At 45.1% G+C, this 13,280-nt stretch overlaps 1 protein-coding gene across 5 annotated transcripts in view; it reads right to left on the bottom strand.

Moving 5' to 3' along the window:
• Trerf1 (transcriptional regulating factor 1) overlaps window positions 1-13,280 on the bottom strand; it is a 66,549-nt gene that overhangs the window by 13,797 nt on the left and 39,472 nt on the right. For all 5 annotated transcript variants that reach the window (XM_076860154.1, XM_076860155.1, XM_076860156.1 and 2 more), the window contains 3 exons: window positions 11,785-11,860; window positions 2,782-2,870; window positions 123-236 (listed from right to left, as the gene is read on the bottom strand). In XM_076860154.1, the coding sequence (XP_076716269.1) occupies window positions 123-236; window positions 2,782-2,870; window positions 11,785-11,860 (279 nt within the window). The remainder of the gene's footprint in view (window positions 1-122; window positions 237-2,781; window positions 2,871-11,784; window positions 11,861-13,280) is intronic.

Here is a 13,280-nt window from a genome sequence, read left to right as displayed (position 1 = left end):
TACCCACTTCTGTCTGACTTATCTTCATGGCAAAGCCGAACCAAACCTAGCCACTAACTAACCTGGGGTTGGGGTGGGAGTGGGGCCAGCAAGGCAGCAACTGACTTAGTTGCCTCACTCACCACACAGTCATCGATGATTTCTGCCAGTCGTGTCCGGTGTTTCCGCCCTAACCGCATTATCTTCTTCCATGTATAGTAGTACTCCACGCACTGAGCCACCGTCTTCGACTTCACCTGTCAGGAGAGTGCATTTGGGATGAGCTCCAGCAGCAGGCAAGCTTTTTTGAATATTTGGTTTTGTTCAGTCACCAATAGGCTTCTCATTCAATAAACAATGAATACACCAAAAAGTGTCTCTCGCACACCTGATCTCACTCCTCACCCCTGCAACTCTGGTAGCCCCTCCTAGTTTCTTGGGTACAATTCCAGAATTTTCTTTATGCAGGTACCAATAAGTGCAAATCTGCATTTCTCCCTCTATACCTTTCCTGACAAGAGGTAGCAAACACACTGGAGGTTTTTTTTTGCAACTTGATTGCTTTCACAATGACACCTGGAGAGTTCTAGAGATCAGTTCAGAGACTTTCATTTTCTTTCTTTAACCCAGAAAAAGCAGATGCTTTTTTTTTTTTTTTTTAATTTTATTAGAACTTTATAGTTACACATAGCACTTGGGTTAGCAGTTGCTTTTTCAATTAACATGCTTAGGTGTGCTTAGCTTTCTGACGTGTTGACCTTCAAAATTTATTTATAAACAGTGTGTATTAGAATAGGAATATAAGGCAAGAGTTATGATGATAGAGCTTGGTTTCTGCAGGAAACAAGTCTTGCCCTCTTCATCCCTCAAAAGGCAAGGGTGGCTGGTCCTTATTCAAGAGGTGTGGAACTGTAAGCACTCCAGATATTCAGATTTTGATTAAAAAAAAATTTGGAAAATTTGCATAGACTTTACTAGTTCTACATTCTCAATCTGAAAATCCAAAATCTAAAATATTCCAAAATCCTTAGGGCTGTTCAACCTGTATATGTATTTAAAAGTGAAAACATGCCTTTATTTAAGTGTGGGCTCAGGTGGGGCTTAATCAGGTGGGTTTTCTGGATGCAGAATAAAGGGTGGCCCTATCCTCAGAGTGGGGGTGATGATGAGATGAAAAGCCCTATTCTCTTCTAGGTTGTCTTTTTCAACATGCAGCTGACATCTAGGATTCTTACTAGAATCACCTTAGGGAGTTAGGACACTGTCCCAGAGAGTCATGCTTAAAACCTTCATTGGCCGGTGTGGTGGCACACTCCTATAATCCCAGTGGTTTGGGAGGCTGAGGAAGGAGGATTGAGAGTTCAGGCCAGCCTCAGCAACAGCAAGGCCCTAAAGCAACTCAGTGAGACCCTGTGTCTAAATGAAATAAGGCTGGGGATGTGGCTTAGTGGTTGACTCCCCCTGAGTTCAATCCCAGGTACTAAAAACAAACAAAACAAACAAACATCTACATCTCCTGGATAGCACAGCACACGAATTCACTGTCACAATGAGCACAGGTCTGGATGTAGTTTGTCCTCCAAAGGTTCAGAAGCCAGGACGGTGTTAGGAGACTGTGAAATCTTTAAGAGGTGGGGTTTGGTGGGAGGACCTAGGTCACTGAGGGTGCTCCCCTGTGAAGGGATGAAGATGACTCTCAAAGAGCAAGAGCGAGTTGCTGTAAGGAGGTCTTGTCCTGGCTTCCTGCCTCAGGACAAGACCTCCCACTTCTGCGTGTGCTCCTGCCATGATGTCATCGGCTGTTAGGCTCTCACCAGAGGCTGAACCAACGTAGTTGATCTTATGCTTTCATCCCCCAAACTATGAGCTAAATAAACCTTTTTTTCTTTATAAAGTTTCCCAGCTTTAAGTATTTTGTCATAGTAATGAAAAAAAACTGACACCAGATTGGTCCTGGGGAAAGGTGGCTCAAGAAAGGTGGGAGCATGGGAACCTCTCAGCACATGGGGCAGCAAAGGAGGTAGTGGCAGCAAAGGCACGACAAGGCCTTGGATTTAATAGCTGGAGACACTTTACCCTAGGACATTGGGACCTACCAGGAGGCAGTGGGAGCTGTCACATGTAACCCTGCTCTCTGTATACTTGGAACATCCTTAATTATCCTTCATAATGCAATATGGCCCCATCATTCATCAGTTTGTTGAAACACTGAATCTTTTTAACTTTTTTGCCTAAAATACCTCTCAGTCAGTTAAAGCCTACTGAGTTTAGTATCTATTGTATGAAGTGTGATTTTTACTTATAGGAAAGTTTTATTTTGCTATAAAATGTTGTATGTGGAAGGTATTTTCCTGCCATCTAACTCCAGACACTGTGCTACTAGATTGGCTACATGTCCTCCCTTCCACAATACCCCAGGAGGATTCTGTCAGAAACATAATAGATTTGTTACATAGCTTGTTAGATACATCTGATGTAAATTAGGTGAACTGTGAACCAGAAGCCCCAGTTCTAGTTCTTCTGACAGAGTTAGGAATTACACATTTTTCTTAAGATAGACCCCAACACCGCAGCATCCAAATAATCTGTCTTCTTTCCCTCCATCTTCTCCCCGTCACCCCAACATTCAGGCTAGGCCACCTATAACAACTACCTTTCTTTACCAGTGAGCAAGAAAGACAGGCTTTTTGTGAGGATGCTAAACCTGCAAACCAAAATTTCTGAATACAGGTATATACTGAGTATGGGTGCACAGTTTTCCAAATTTAATTTCAAGTAAGCAATGGAGGAAATCATTCTTACCATCTTCTGTACAAAAATAAAGTCTTTGCTGTAAGTGGCTAGTGCTTTATTAAACAGTTTTCTTTCTAGGGAGGTCCACTTGTCTGTACCTACAAGGAAACAAAAAAACTTTATAAGAACAGCTCACAGTTCTCCCCACCTTTAGTTGCTGGTTTGTTTAGTTAAGTTATACAACACAACAGCCTAGCAAGTTATATAATGCATATCAAACTTCTGAGAACAAAAAGCTGGTGTAGTATAATGGTTAGCTGACACTGGTGTTCCAAATTGCAGCTATGGCCTTGACCTTGACTCAGTTTTGTTACCAATGAAAATAATTATAATTGTTTCTAGGTTTTTGTGAAGGTTAAAGAAGATAATGCACAAGCATGCCCAGCTTTAATAACTGGGAAATAGTGAGCACTCAATGAATTTTAGCTTTTACATAATTATTGTTTAGCTTTTACATAATCATTATTTTCTCGAGAGTCAGCAGTCATGCAGCAAAGCATTCTTCAAGTGTGGATGGATTCTCGATGCTCACAATCTAGTGCAGAGACAAACCAGTAGGATATTCAGTTCAAGGTAAAAACTGCAATTTTGAAGGTAAAGGTGAGTTCCAATGGGCAGAAAGCAGGAACACCACACTGGGGTCAGGGCCATACGGAAAATTTCCAGGTAGAGAAAACACCTGAGTGGAGTTTAAAGGACACACAGAGACAAGTTGGGCAATAAGGGGATGACGGGGATTCTGGGCAAAGGAAGCAGCAGGCTGCAAGCCAGAGGCAACAGAGACGCTCACTTCATCCACTCATTCATTCACTTGAGATAGATTTACTAGGTGTCTACTATAAGCAAACGATGTGCCAACAAGAAAGAGCTAGCACATGTGCCAGGTTCTAAGTGTCCTATATCATTAATCATTAGGTTCTACTAACAGCCCTGTAAGACTGAACTACTATTGTCTCATTTTACAGATGAGGAAACGGGTCTTCTATTTATTTATACTAGACCACAGTCTAGTATGGTTCAATCACAGGGTTACAGCAGAGGGAAGGTGGAGGAGGCTGGAGAGGTGAGAGGGACCAGTTCTTAACAGAGCTGTACTGATGAGGGAGTCTAGGTGCTGGGCTGGTGCAGTGCCTTGCTGGTAAAATTAGATATTCATGTTTTTCCTACACAAAACAGAAAGTCAGATATGCTAATGACATAAAGAACAGTACTGGCTTGTGTGGAGTAAGAAATGAAGCCACCATCTAAAGGTGCTTGCTATGGTTTGGACATGGTTTGAGTGTATTCTCCAAGGGTTCATATGTTAGGAGTGTGGTCATGTTAAGGGTTGGTGGAAACTTTGAGAGCTAGAGGCCTGTGAGATGCCATTACTAGCTCCTCCCCAGTCACTCTCTGGCTTCCCATCTCACCATGGGTTCTCTTTATATGTGCTCATATCATGACACCATCCCACAAGTTATGATGGTAAAAGGGCCCTTGCCAGAGGCCAAACTGATGGCTCCATTCAATCTTGGACTTTTAATCCCCCAAACTGTGAACTAAGTAAACCTTTTTATAAAAAGTACTCAGCCTCAGCTATTTCACTATAGCAAGAGAAAACGAATAGAGGACTTCTCTTCTGGGGTCACTAAGGAAGGTTCAGCTACTGTGGGTGGTTCACAGAAAACTCAACCCCACTATTCTGGCTTGTCACATTCTCCACATGTCTGATTCTTTGGATGGTTCATGGCTGGGCCTTTGACATTCTTCCACCACTTCTCAGAGCTCTGGCTCCCCAAACCACAGAATCTTTTCTCCCATCCAGGGCTAGTCCAAGGTTTCCATTTTGCAACTGATGGGGCTGGAGAACAGGAAACCTGCATTGTTTCTTCTCTTTGAAGATTCAAGTAAAATCAGCAAATCAGGTGAAACCACTGTGAGCAGGCAGGTGCCTCCTTAGGTGTTGGGCAAGGATCCTAGGATCCTTGAGGGAATAAGTGCCTCAGTGATGTAAACCAACACTTTTTCTGTGATTCCTTGATGGATCCTCTAGCCAAAGCTCTGGCTCTAGACTTAGAATATGGTCTCTGTAGCTGGGCTAGTTCAAACCTCTACAAAGCACAGTAATTACTCGATTTCTTAGGTTTGCAAGTTTATCTTTTTCACTTCTAGAAGGAAAGAAGCTTTGCAGTGAGTCCTCAGCAGCAGGAAGCACATTCCACAGGTTCTGGAGGCCTGGACCTCTTTGGCTCTGCAAACCCAGCAACAGGAAGGAGAAGAGGGGCTTGGAGACATCTTGTGAAGAGGACATGAGCAGAGGAGGTTGGTGAGGTTTGGAGCTCTGCAGCCATTCTATCACCATTCATCAGATTCTTTCCAAAATCCCAGGCCTTGAGGTCCCCTCTCCCAACTCTCCCATGAGTAGAACAAAAAGAAGAAGAAGAGAGAGGATTAACCAACCAATTTAGCTGACTGGGCTGGGGTTGTAGTTCAGAGGAAAAGCGTTTGCCTACCATGTGTGAGGCACTGGGTTCGATTCTCAGCACCACATGAAGATAAAATAAAGGTATTATGTCCACCTACAGCTAAAAAATAAACACTAAAAAAAAAAGTGTTGAGGTTGTGGCTCATCAGTAGAGCACTCACCTCGCACATGAGGGGCCCTGGGTTCGATCCTCAGCACCACATAAAAATAAATAAATAAAGAGCTATGGAGCTATATAATGTTTTGAACAATAATAATAAAAAAGAAAGAAAAATAAATAAATAAATAAATAAAATAAAGATATTGTGTCCAACTACAACCAAAAAGTAAATATTAAAAAAAAAAAGCACTCCCTGTTCCTGTGGATAAGCAGAATCACAGCCTTTGATACAGGAATCCCCTGTGTTTCTCCTTTGCTAGCAAAGCAAGAAACTTTGAAAGCACACACCTATAATCCGAGCTACTCAGGAGGCTGAGGCAGGAGAATCCCAAGTTCAAGACAAGTATCAGTAACTCGGTGAGACCCTGTCTCAAAATAAAAAATAAAAAGAGCTGAGATGAGGGGGAAGGTGGCTCAGTGGGTAAGTGCCTCTGGGTTCAATCATCAGGAAGAAGGAGAAGAGAGAAGAGAGAAGGAAGGTGAAGAGGGGAGGAGGGAGGAGGGAGGAGGGCAGGAAGAGGAGGAGGAGAAGGAAGAGAAGAAAACTCACCACATGTGGAGGAGCACACCTGTAATCCCAGCTACTTGAGAGTCTGAGGCAAAAGAAGTGCAAGTTTGAGGCCAGTCTGGGCAACTTAGTGAGACCTGGTCTCAAAATAAAAAGGTATGGAGATGTAGCTCAGTGGTAGAGCACCCTCAGGTTCAATTCCAAGTACTGCCCCCCACCAAAAAAAAATTAAAAAAGAGGTTTTCCTCTCCCTACATCAATGAGAATCTTTCCAACCTCAACCAGACTGTAAGTTTCCTGAGTTAGTGCAGAGTAAGACCCAATAAGACACTCACAGGGCCATCAGCCTTGTAAAGCCACTGTCCTGTCTCTCCAGTAGACACATTTTCTTCCACTGCATGTTAGGCTCACCACCTGACTCTGGTCCAAAGAGCAGACGGTTTCCAGGTCATTCTGCTACTGAAAAGCACGTCCTTTCATGTTTCTACATAGCCTGTCAGCTGCCACCTGACAGGAGGCAAAGTAACTTGCTGGCCCATCTGTTATGGGGGATCCCCAAGCCCCGTGGGAGAAGGAAAGCTCACGGTGGTTTCCAGGGCTGCTGCTCTGTAATGGGATCTTTCATTGTCCGGACCCCAGAATGCATTCTGCACAACTTGTCCTGAAGAGGAGCAGGCTGCTTGCTTCCTTTCTTCTGTGCCTTTGTCTTACTCCAAGGCTGGGGCAGGAAGCACAGCCTAGAGAGGAAGAGATGGCTTCTCTGCATAATTCCAGGATCTGTGCTTATGTGCAAATGACAATGCTTTGTATGTGTGTCCAACAGGGCATCCATGAAGCAATGGGCAGAGGCTGGGCCAGGCAACAAATCCATTCTCACACTCAACACTACAACTGGCCTCCCAATCTCAGGACTGCCCACAGGGACTGAGACTCCACCTCTGGGCTCCTAGGTAGAATTTTCAAGCCAAAGCCTGGCACATACCAATAACATCTGAATGCACCTCTGGAAGGTGTGAACGTGATTCTGCCACTCACTCCTTTTGTGACCCCAGGCTAGTCTACTTAACTTCTTTGTTTTCTCATCTATGACTTGAGGATGGTGGCCATTGCCCTGTGATTGATTGATCCTATGTAGGTGCCCAATAGATGCTCTGGATCTTCACTGGCCACTTGGAGAGAAGATTCCAAATCAGCCCAGGGTCACAGGCCACACACTACCCTTCTGATGTGTGCCCAGGGGCTCTCATGAAGACCACGGGTTCCTGTGTGTGCTCCTTACTCTGAGTACTTATAATCCACAGTGCTCCTGTTACTTCCCTCTTCGTCTACTCCTTGCCTCCAAAATCCCTCTGGAATCAAACATCAAGGAAAGGCTCAGGCGGTTCTGTGTCCTGGGGTCTATCAGCACACAAGCACTCTCCTCATTCTTAGACAAGAATCTACGCCAACCTTTCTGGGATTCTGCATCTTGGACAAAGTCCAGGATAAAATGCAAAACCTAGGCAGAGGACTGCCACAAATCCTCCCCTCTCCTTCTGTCCTTCCTCTCTTGTAAGATCCCTGCTGCCCACTCAGCAGGCACCCCGGGTTAGTGGGCTGACATCCCCCCAAACTCATTTGTTCCACCTGGGGATTCCTGGCTATTGGGCTATTATCAGCAGGGGCCCCTAACAAGACGATTAAGGCTAATGACAAAGAGCCTAATTAACTGGATAAAACTGGTGCTGGAACAGTATCCAGAGGAAAAATGCTCTGAGCTTCGGTTGCTGGGAAACAGGCTCTGGACTGTGGCTAATTTTGGGGCCATCTACAGTGAACCCAGGCAATTAAAAAGAGACATGGAGGGGGAGAGAAAGTTTGAACACAGTATCTTTTAGAGGGCCTTTCTGTCTTCCCTCCAGGATTTTAAAAACTTTTTTTGATGCTGTTATTGCAGTTACACCAGAAAGACAGGTTCATCATAGTAAAAGAGGATTGTTTCATACCTGACTTCCCCTCTCTATAGGGTTTTCATAGTAGGTGAAAGGCAGATAATTTTTTTAGGGTACAGGGTGAAGCAGGCTGCTACCAAAGTTCCCCCTGGGGACAAAAGGGAGGGAGGCCACAATCTGAATCCATATTTTGAACTTGTCCACTAAAACATTTTCTTCACAAGTGCTATGTCAGGCAAGGCAAGAGGACAAGTGTTAATTCCATTCCTGCCTTGAGGGGACTGTGTCTCTATCCAGCTAGAGACATGAGCAAAGAATGCCTGAAAAATGAAACCACAGTTGTGTTTCTTACCAAGTATTCTCTTGAGAATGTAATTCTGTCTCCTCATCAAACTGGGGCAGCTTCCAAGGCAGAGAACAGGCCTCCCCCAAGGAATGGGTGTTTCCTCTAGGTTTCCCTCATCTCCAGAGCTCAGGGCAGGGTTTTAGGACTCAGTAGGTGCCCCGGCTGTGGTGGAAGCTGACAGTCTCTATGACCCTGGCCAAGACGCCAGGGTCAGCTCTCAAGCCCCCTCCACTTTGAGTCCATCTGCAGAATGACCAGTTCAGTGGAGAAACCAAGGATTTGGATGCTTCAAGACGACTAATCACAACCAGGCACCTCCCTGCTTTGGTTTCCCTACACTTATACCTTCCCCATCCAGTGCTAACTGGGAAATCACTGGAAGACATACATGGGTGGACAGTGTGGGGGCGATGCCAAGAGAGGGACAGTGAGCTGGACCATGCATCCTTGGGTGAACTGAGTGCTGGGAGCCACTGCCGCAGCACCTTCCTCTGAGAATCTAGAATGGAACTCAGCTGATCACTGTAGTAAGCAGATCTCAGATCTGGGCAATGTGCCCACCCCAACTGGTCCTTCATCCCCTAGCATGTCTCTTCTGAGTCCTAGCATTGATCACTTTTTCCTTTTCTTACTGAATTGCTTGGGATGGAGTGGGAAAGGGAAGGTAATGAGCAAACCAAGAAGTGATCTTCACAGGTCTGTGTCTCTTTCTCCCTAAAACTTACAGCCTCTCTTCCTGAGCTCAGCCTTGCTGCCTCCCCTCCAGGGCACAGATAGGCCCTGGAGAGCTGACCTCTTTCTCTCGGTAACTGGAAGCCTAATGTACAATCCCAGGACCAGGTGTTGGGATGGATGATACTGGCCACAGCTGCAGAGCTAGAAGCTAAAGGAGCTCTAAAAGACAGTGTTCTGGTGAGGCTGGATTTGAGCCGACAGTCTTACTGGGGAGCAAGTGGATGGACCTCAACAGAAAAACCAAGACAGTGTGGGGCCATGAGGGGTGGGATTCACTGCCACCAAGGAACCAAACAAGGGGGGTCAGGAGTGGAGGGAAGGAGGTGGGATATGGGATGGGGTGGACTCTGCCACCTCCTCTACTGCTAAGGGCATGGAGTTTGGTCAGACTTTAGGGAACAGTGACCTCTGCCCTTTCTGTTCAAAATTCTAGAATATTCTCTGGGGCCTGGTCTGCAGTCACTTCCTGGAGAAAGCAAGTGACTAGCAGATATAGGTGAGCACTCTTTTCCTTGGAGATGCTGACCCTTCACACCTCAGCTCCACCTCCTCAGCTCCACTTCTCATCACCTCTCACTCTCAAATGAGTCCAGAAAGCAAGAGTCTTTCCCTGTCTGCCTGGGGAGGAAGGGGAGGGCAGATGGGTAAGAGATTAGTTATGGACCTCCAACCCCAAATGATCAATTTATTTTAGCAGAGTTTTGGACCTTCTGGTTTCACATTCTTGGTAATGTCTTGGTGCTTTTAACTTATTTTGCTTGGGACTACATGGGGCTTCTAGCCCATAGTTTTCCAGTCTTTTTCATGTCATGACACACATAAAAATAATATTTATTTGACACACTGGGAAGGACTGGAGGGGAATTGTGTCATATGAAGTTGTTTATAACTGGTCATGACTAACCCTGAGGCTCTGGCCACCCCAGCCACACTGAGGCAGAGGGAGGCAGCATCTCAAAGCCCACAGTTGGGAAGCTCCTTTTAGCCAGTCCACTATGCAAAGAAGCCTGGGACAGGCTCCAGGAGGCTGGACAGCCTGTCAGGGCTTAATGGGCAGCAGATGATGGTGGAAATTAAGAGAAGATGGGACTGTTTCCATGGCAGATTAAAGAGAACTCCCACATCTTTCAACCCACTCTTGGGACAGACAGGAAACGATGGAGATGATATTAAGAAATTGAATATTTAGGACACTGGTTCAAAGATAGATTTCTTTTCTTTTTGGTGATACTGGCAATTAAGCCCAGGAGTGCTCACCACTAAGCTACATCCCCAGCCCTTTTTCTTTCATTTTTAGACAGTCTCATTAAGTTACCCAGGCTGGACTTGGATTTGTCCTCCTCCTGCCTCAGCCTCCCCAGTAGCTGGGATTATAGGCTTGTGACAACACACCTAGTTAATGAAGAAGCCTGGTCTGGGCTTGCTGTAAATATTGAGGGACTTCAAGCCTTTCCACCTAGTGACAACAGGCAGAAAGCCAACTCATGAGTAAGGCAAATGGTGGACATTTCAGTATCTGTAAAGAAGCCCTCACTTGCCAGACTTGTAATCCCAGAGGCTTGGGAGGCTGAGGCGGGAGGATCATGAGTTTAAAGTCAGCCCCAGCAAGACTCTGTCTCTAAATAAAGTATAAAAAGGAAAGGGGATGTGGCTCAGTGGTTAAGTAATACTGAGTTAAAAAAAAAAAAAAAAAAAAAAGAAGCCCTCACCTTAGGCCACATCTGGTCACCTGTACCAAGGACTGGAAAGAGTATTACTAGGTCTGAATGCCCAGATGTTCAGCATCTACTTGGGCAGGTTCTGCTCAAGGCACCAAGGAAACCCTCAAATGACTAAAAATCAAGGGGCACTTGAGATTCAGCCCCTCTGAAATATAGAGAACCAGAGCAGAATTGTGAAGACCTCAGAATGGACTGGCTTACCAGAGTTAATGGACATAAAGATGTCGACCTCAGCTTTCTTTATCGCCTCTCAGATTCCCCAACTAGTTTCCCTGTCTCTGTATGCTTCATACTCCATTCAAATCTCAAAGCCATCTTCTTCCCTCTTACTGGTAATGCTACCATTAATCCACACACTCCCCAAACCCTGTGTGTATGACGTCTTTCTCCTGTCATTAGAGTGACCATTGTTTAAGAACTGCTTCCTCCAAGCTGCACAGCAGGACTTTGTCAATGTCTGTCACAGTCACTGTTGTGTCTTAGTGCTTAGCACAGTCCTTTGTACACAGTAAATTTTCAATAAGTAACAAATGAATAAATGAATAACAGCAGCTAATAGAATGTGCCATACCTGGGGCTACAAATACTACCTCTTACCTTTCCAACAATTCTACGAGGGATAGAACATGAATCCCATTTTATAGTGGAAAAAAATTTAAGGTTAGTGGTCGAGTGCTTGCCTAGCAAGTTCAAGGCCCTGGGTTCAATCCTCAGCATTGCAAAAAATAAGGTTGCAGAAGGCCAAGGGACTTGGTCAAGGGTGTAGCCAAGGTCTGGACCTACCGCTACTGGTTCCAAATCCCTGGGGGCTGCTGATGGGCACCAGCTCCGTATTGTACCCTCTGTGGCTCTATCCTTACAAGTTCACGGGCTTCACTTCCACTTGTGCAAACACATTCTACTATCACACAGGTCTTGGCACACCCATGAGAAGCAGGAGTGCCTACCTAGACAAAGGCCTCACAGTGCTGGGTCAACGACACAAACATACCCATCTGCTGGGTCCCAGGAGGCTTGAGATCACAAATGGTGATTAGGACAAAACCAGTGTTATTTGTTATTAAAAATTATGAAAAAGCAACACAGCCAAACATGCAAGCAGCCTGCTTTCAGAAATCAACGGGACACAGAGCTCCTGGCAACCTACCGGCATAGTGGTAATTTGCTAAAGGATGACATTTTAACCTGACTGGCTTCTGCAGCAGCAGCATTTCCAGAGCAGCCTGTGGATCCAGAGGAGAGAAAAGGCAAGAGTCAGTGACAGGTCTGTGTATCCTAGGGAGATCATCTACCTAAAGGGGAAAGCAGTTAGCCCTGCTGAGCCCAGGGACGGAGGCACTAGAAAGAAGAGAGAGACTACTCTAATTGGGGCTTGCTTTCTGTTCAGCCCCCAACAAGACTCCTCATTCTGACACCCTCCCCAGCCCATGCTGGCAGCCAGCTGGACATGTCACACTCAGGCAGCGACTGAGACTTCACTCTATCCTAGGTGAGGGCCCACCAGCCTCAGAAAGATGGGGGTTGTCTCTGGGAAGGGCTTCAAAGGAATGAGTGGGAGATTTGTAATTGTATTACACAAAAATCATGTCTCATTACAACTGAATGTAAGCAGCTATATTAGGAAAAACTACAAGTAGTCCCCCCAGAAAGCCTCACTAAGTAAGGTAAACCTTTTATATCTGCCTCGATGGGTTTTAAAAACAACACTGCAGGAAGTGTTTGTTTTTTTTAAGTGCAGTGGCGCACACCTGTAAACCCAGTTACTCAGGAGGCCGAGGCAGGAGTATCACAAGTTTGAGGTTAATGTAGACAACTTAGCGAGAACTTGTCTCAAAATAAAAATTTAAAAAGGGTTGGGAGTGTATCTCAGTGGTAGAACACTTGCTTAGCATGTGTGAGGCCCTGCGTTTAATCCCTGGTACCACAAAAACCTACCACCACCACCACCACAATAAAACACTGCAGGCAGAGTTGAGCAGTGTGTGGAGCAAAGCCTGGAATCTTGATATTCCAAGTGTGACCCACAGATCATCAGTGCCAGCATCACTTGGGAGCTGTTTAGATGCAGAACCTTGGGTCCCACCTCACACCCGCTGGATCAGAATAAGCATTTTAACAAGATTCCTCTGATATTCTTGTGCACATTAAAACTTTGAGGAGTGCTACTCTGCAACCCTAACCTCAAAGGGTGAAGAAGAGTTCTCCAACTCCTCCTAAGTGTAGTCTTATTCTACACAAGTACTTGGAGGGTATCATGGCATTGAGACATTAGTTTACTGTTACATTTTCATAAAATCTAAAAGCAGGAAGCTGGATCCAGTATGAGCAAGAACCATGTATTTATACTAGAGAGGAAATGAGGTTACTGATGGAGTGATCTAGCCAGAAGGCAATAAGGGGACACCTGTAAAACTGTGTTAAAGACGGAAGAATGGAACCAACTGGTGAACTGTACACTTTTCATTGGGTTAGAGGTAAAAAGATTCTGTAAACACTCAACTTTGCTGATTTTTCATAGCATGATTTTCATAGCAAGGAGGACCATCTGCAAGTGTGACAGGCTACTTTGGGCAAACTCTTGTTTCAATAATGAGAATAACTTGTACACAAGACAGTAATAGTTATTCTGATATGAAATTCAAT

This window comes from Callospermophilus lateralis, chromosome 6, assembly GCF_048772815.1.
Source record: "Callospermophilus lateralis isolate mCalLat2 chromosome 6, mCalLat2.hap1, whole genome shotgun sequence".
Lineage (NCBI taxonomy): Eukaryota > Metazoa > Chordata > Mammalia > Rodentia > Sciuridae > Callospermophilus > Callospermophilus lateralis.
This window is presented reverse-complemented; position numbering and strand designations above follow the sequence as displayed.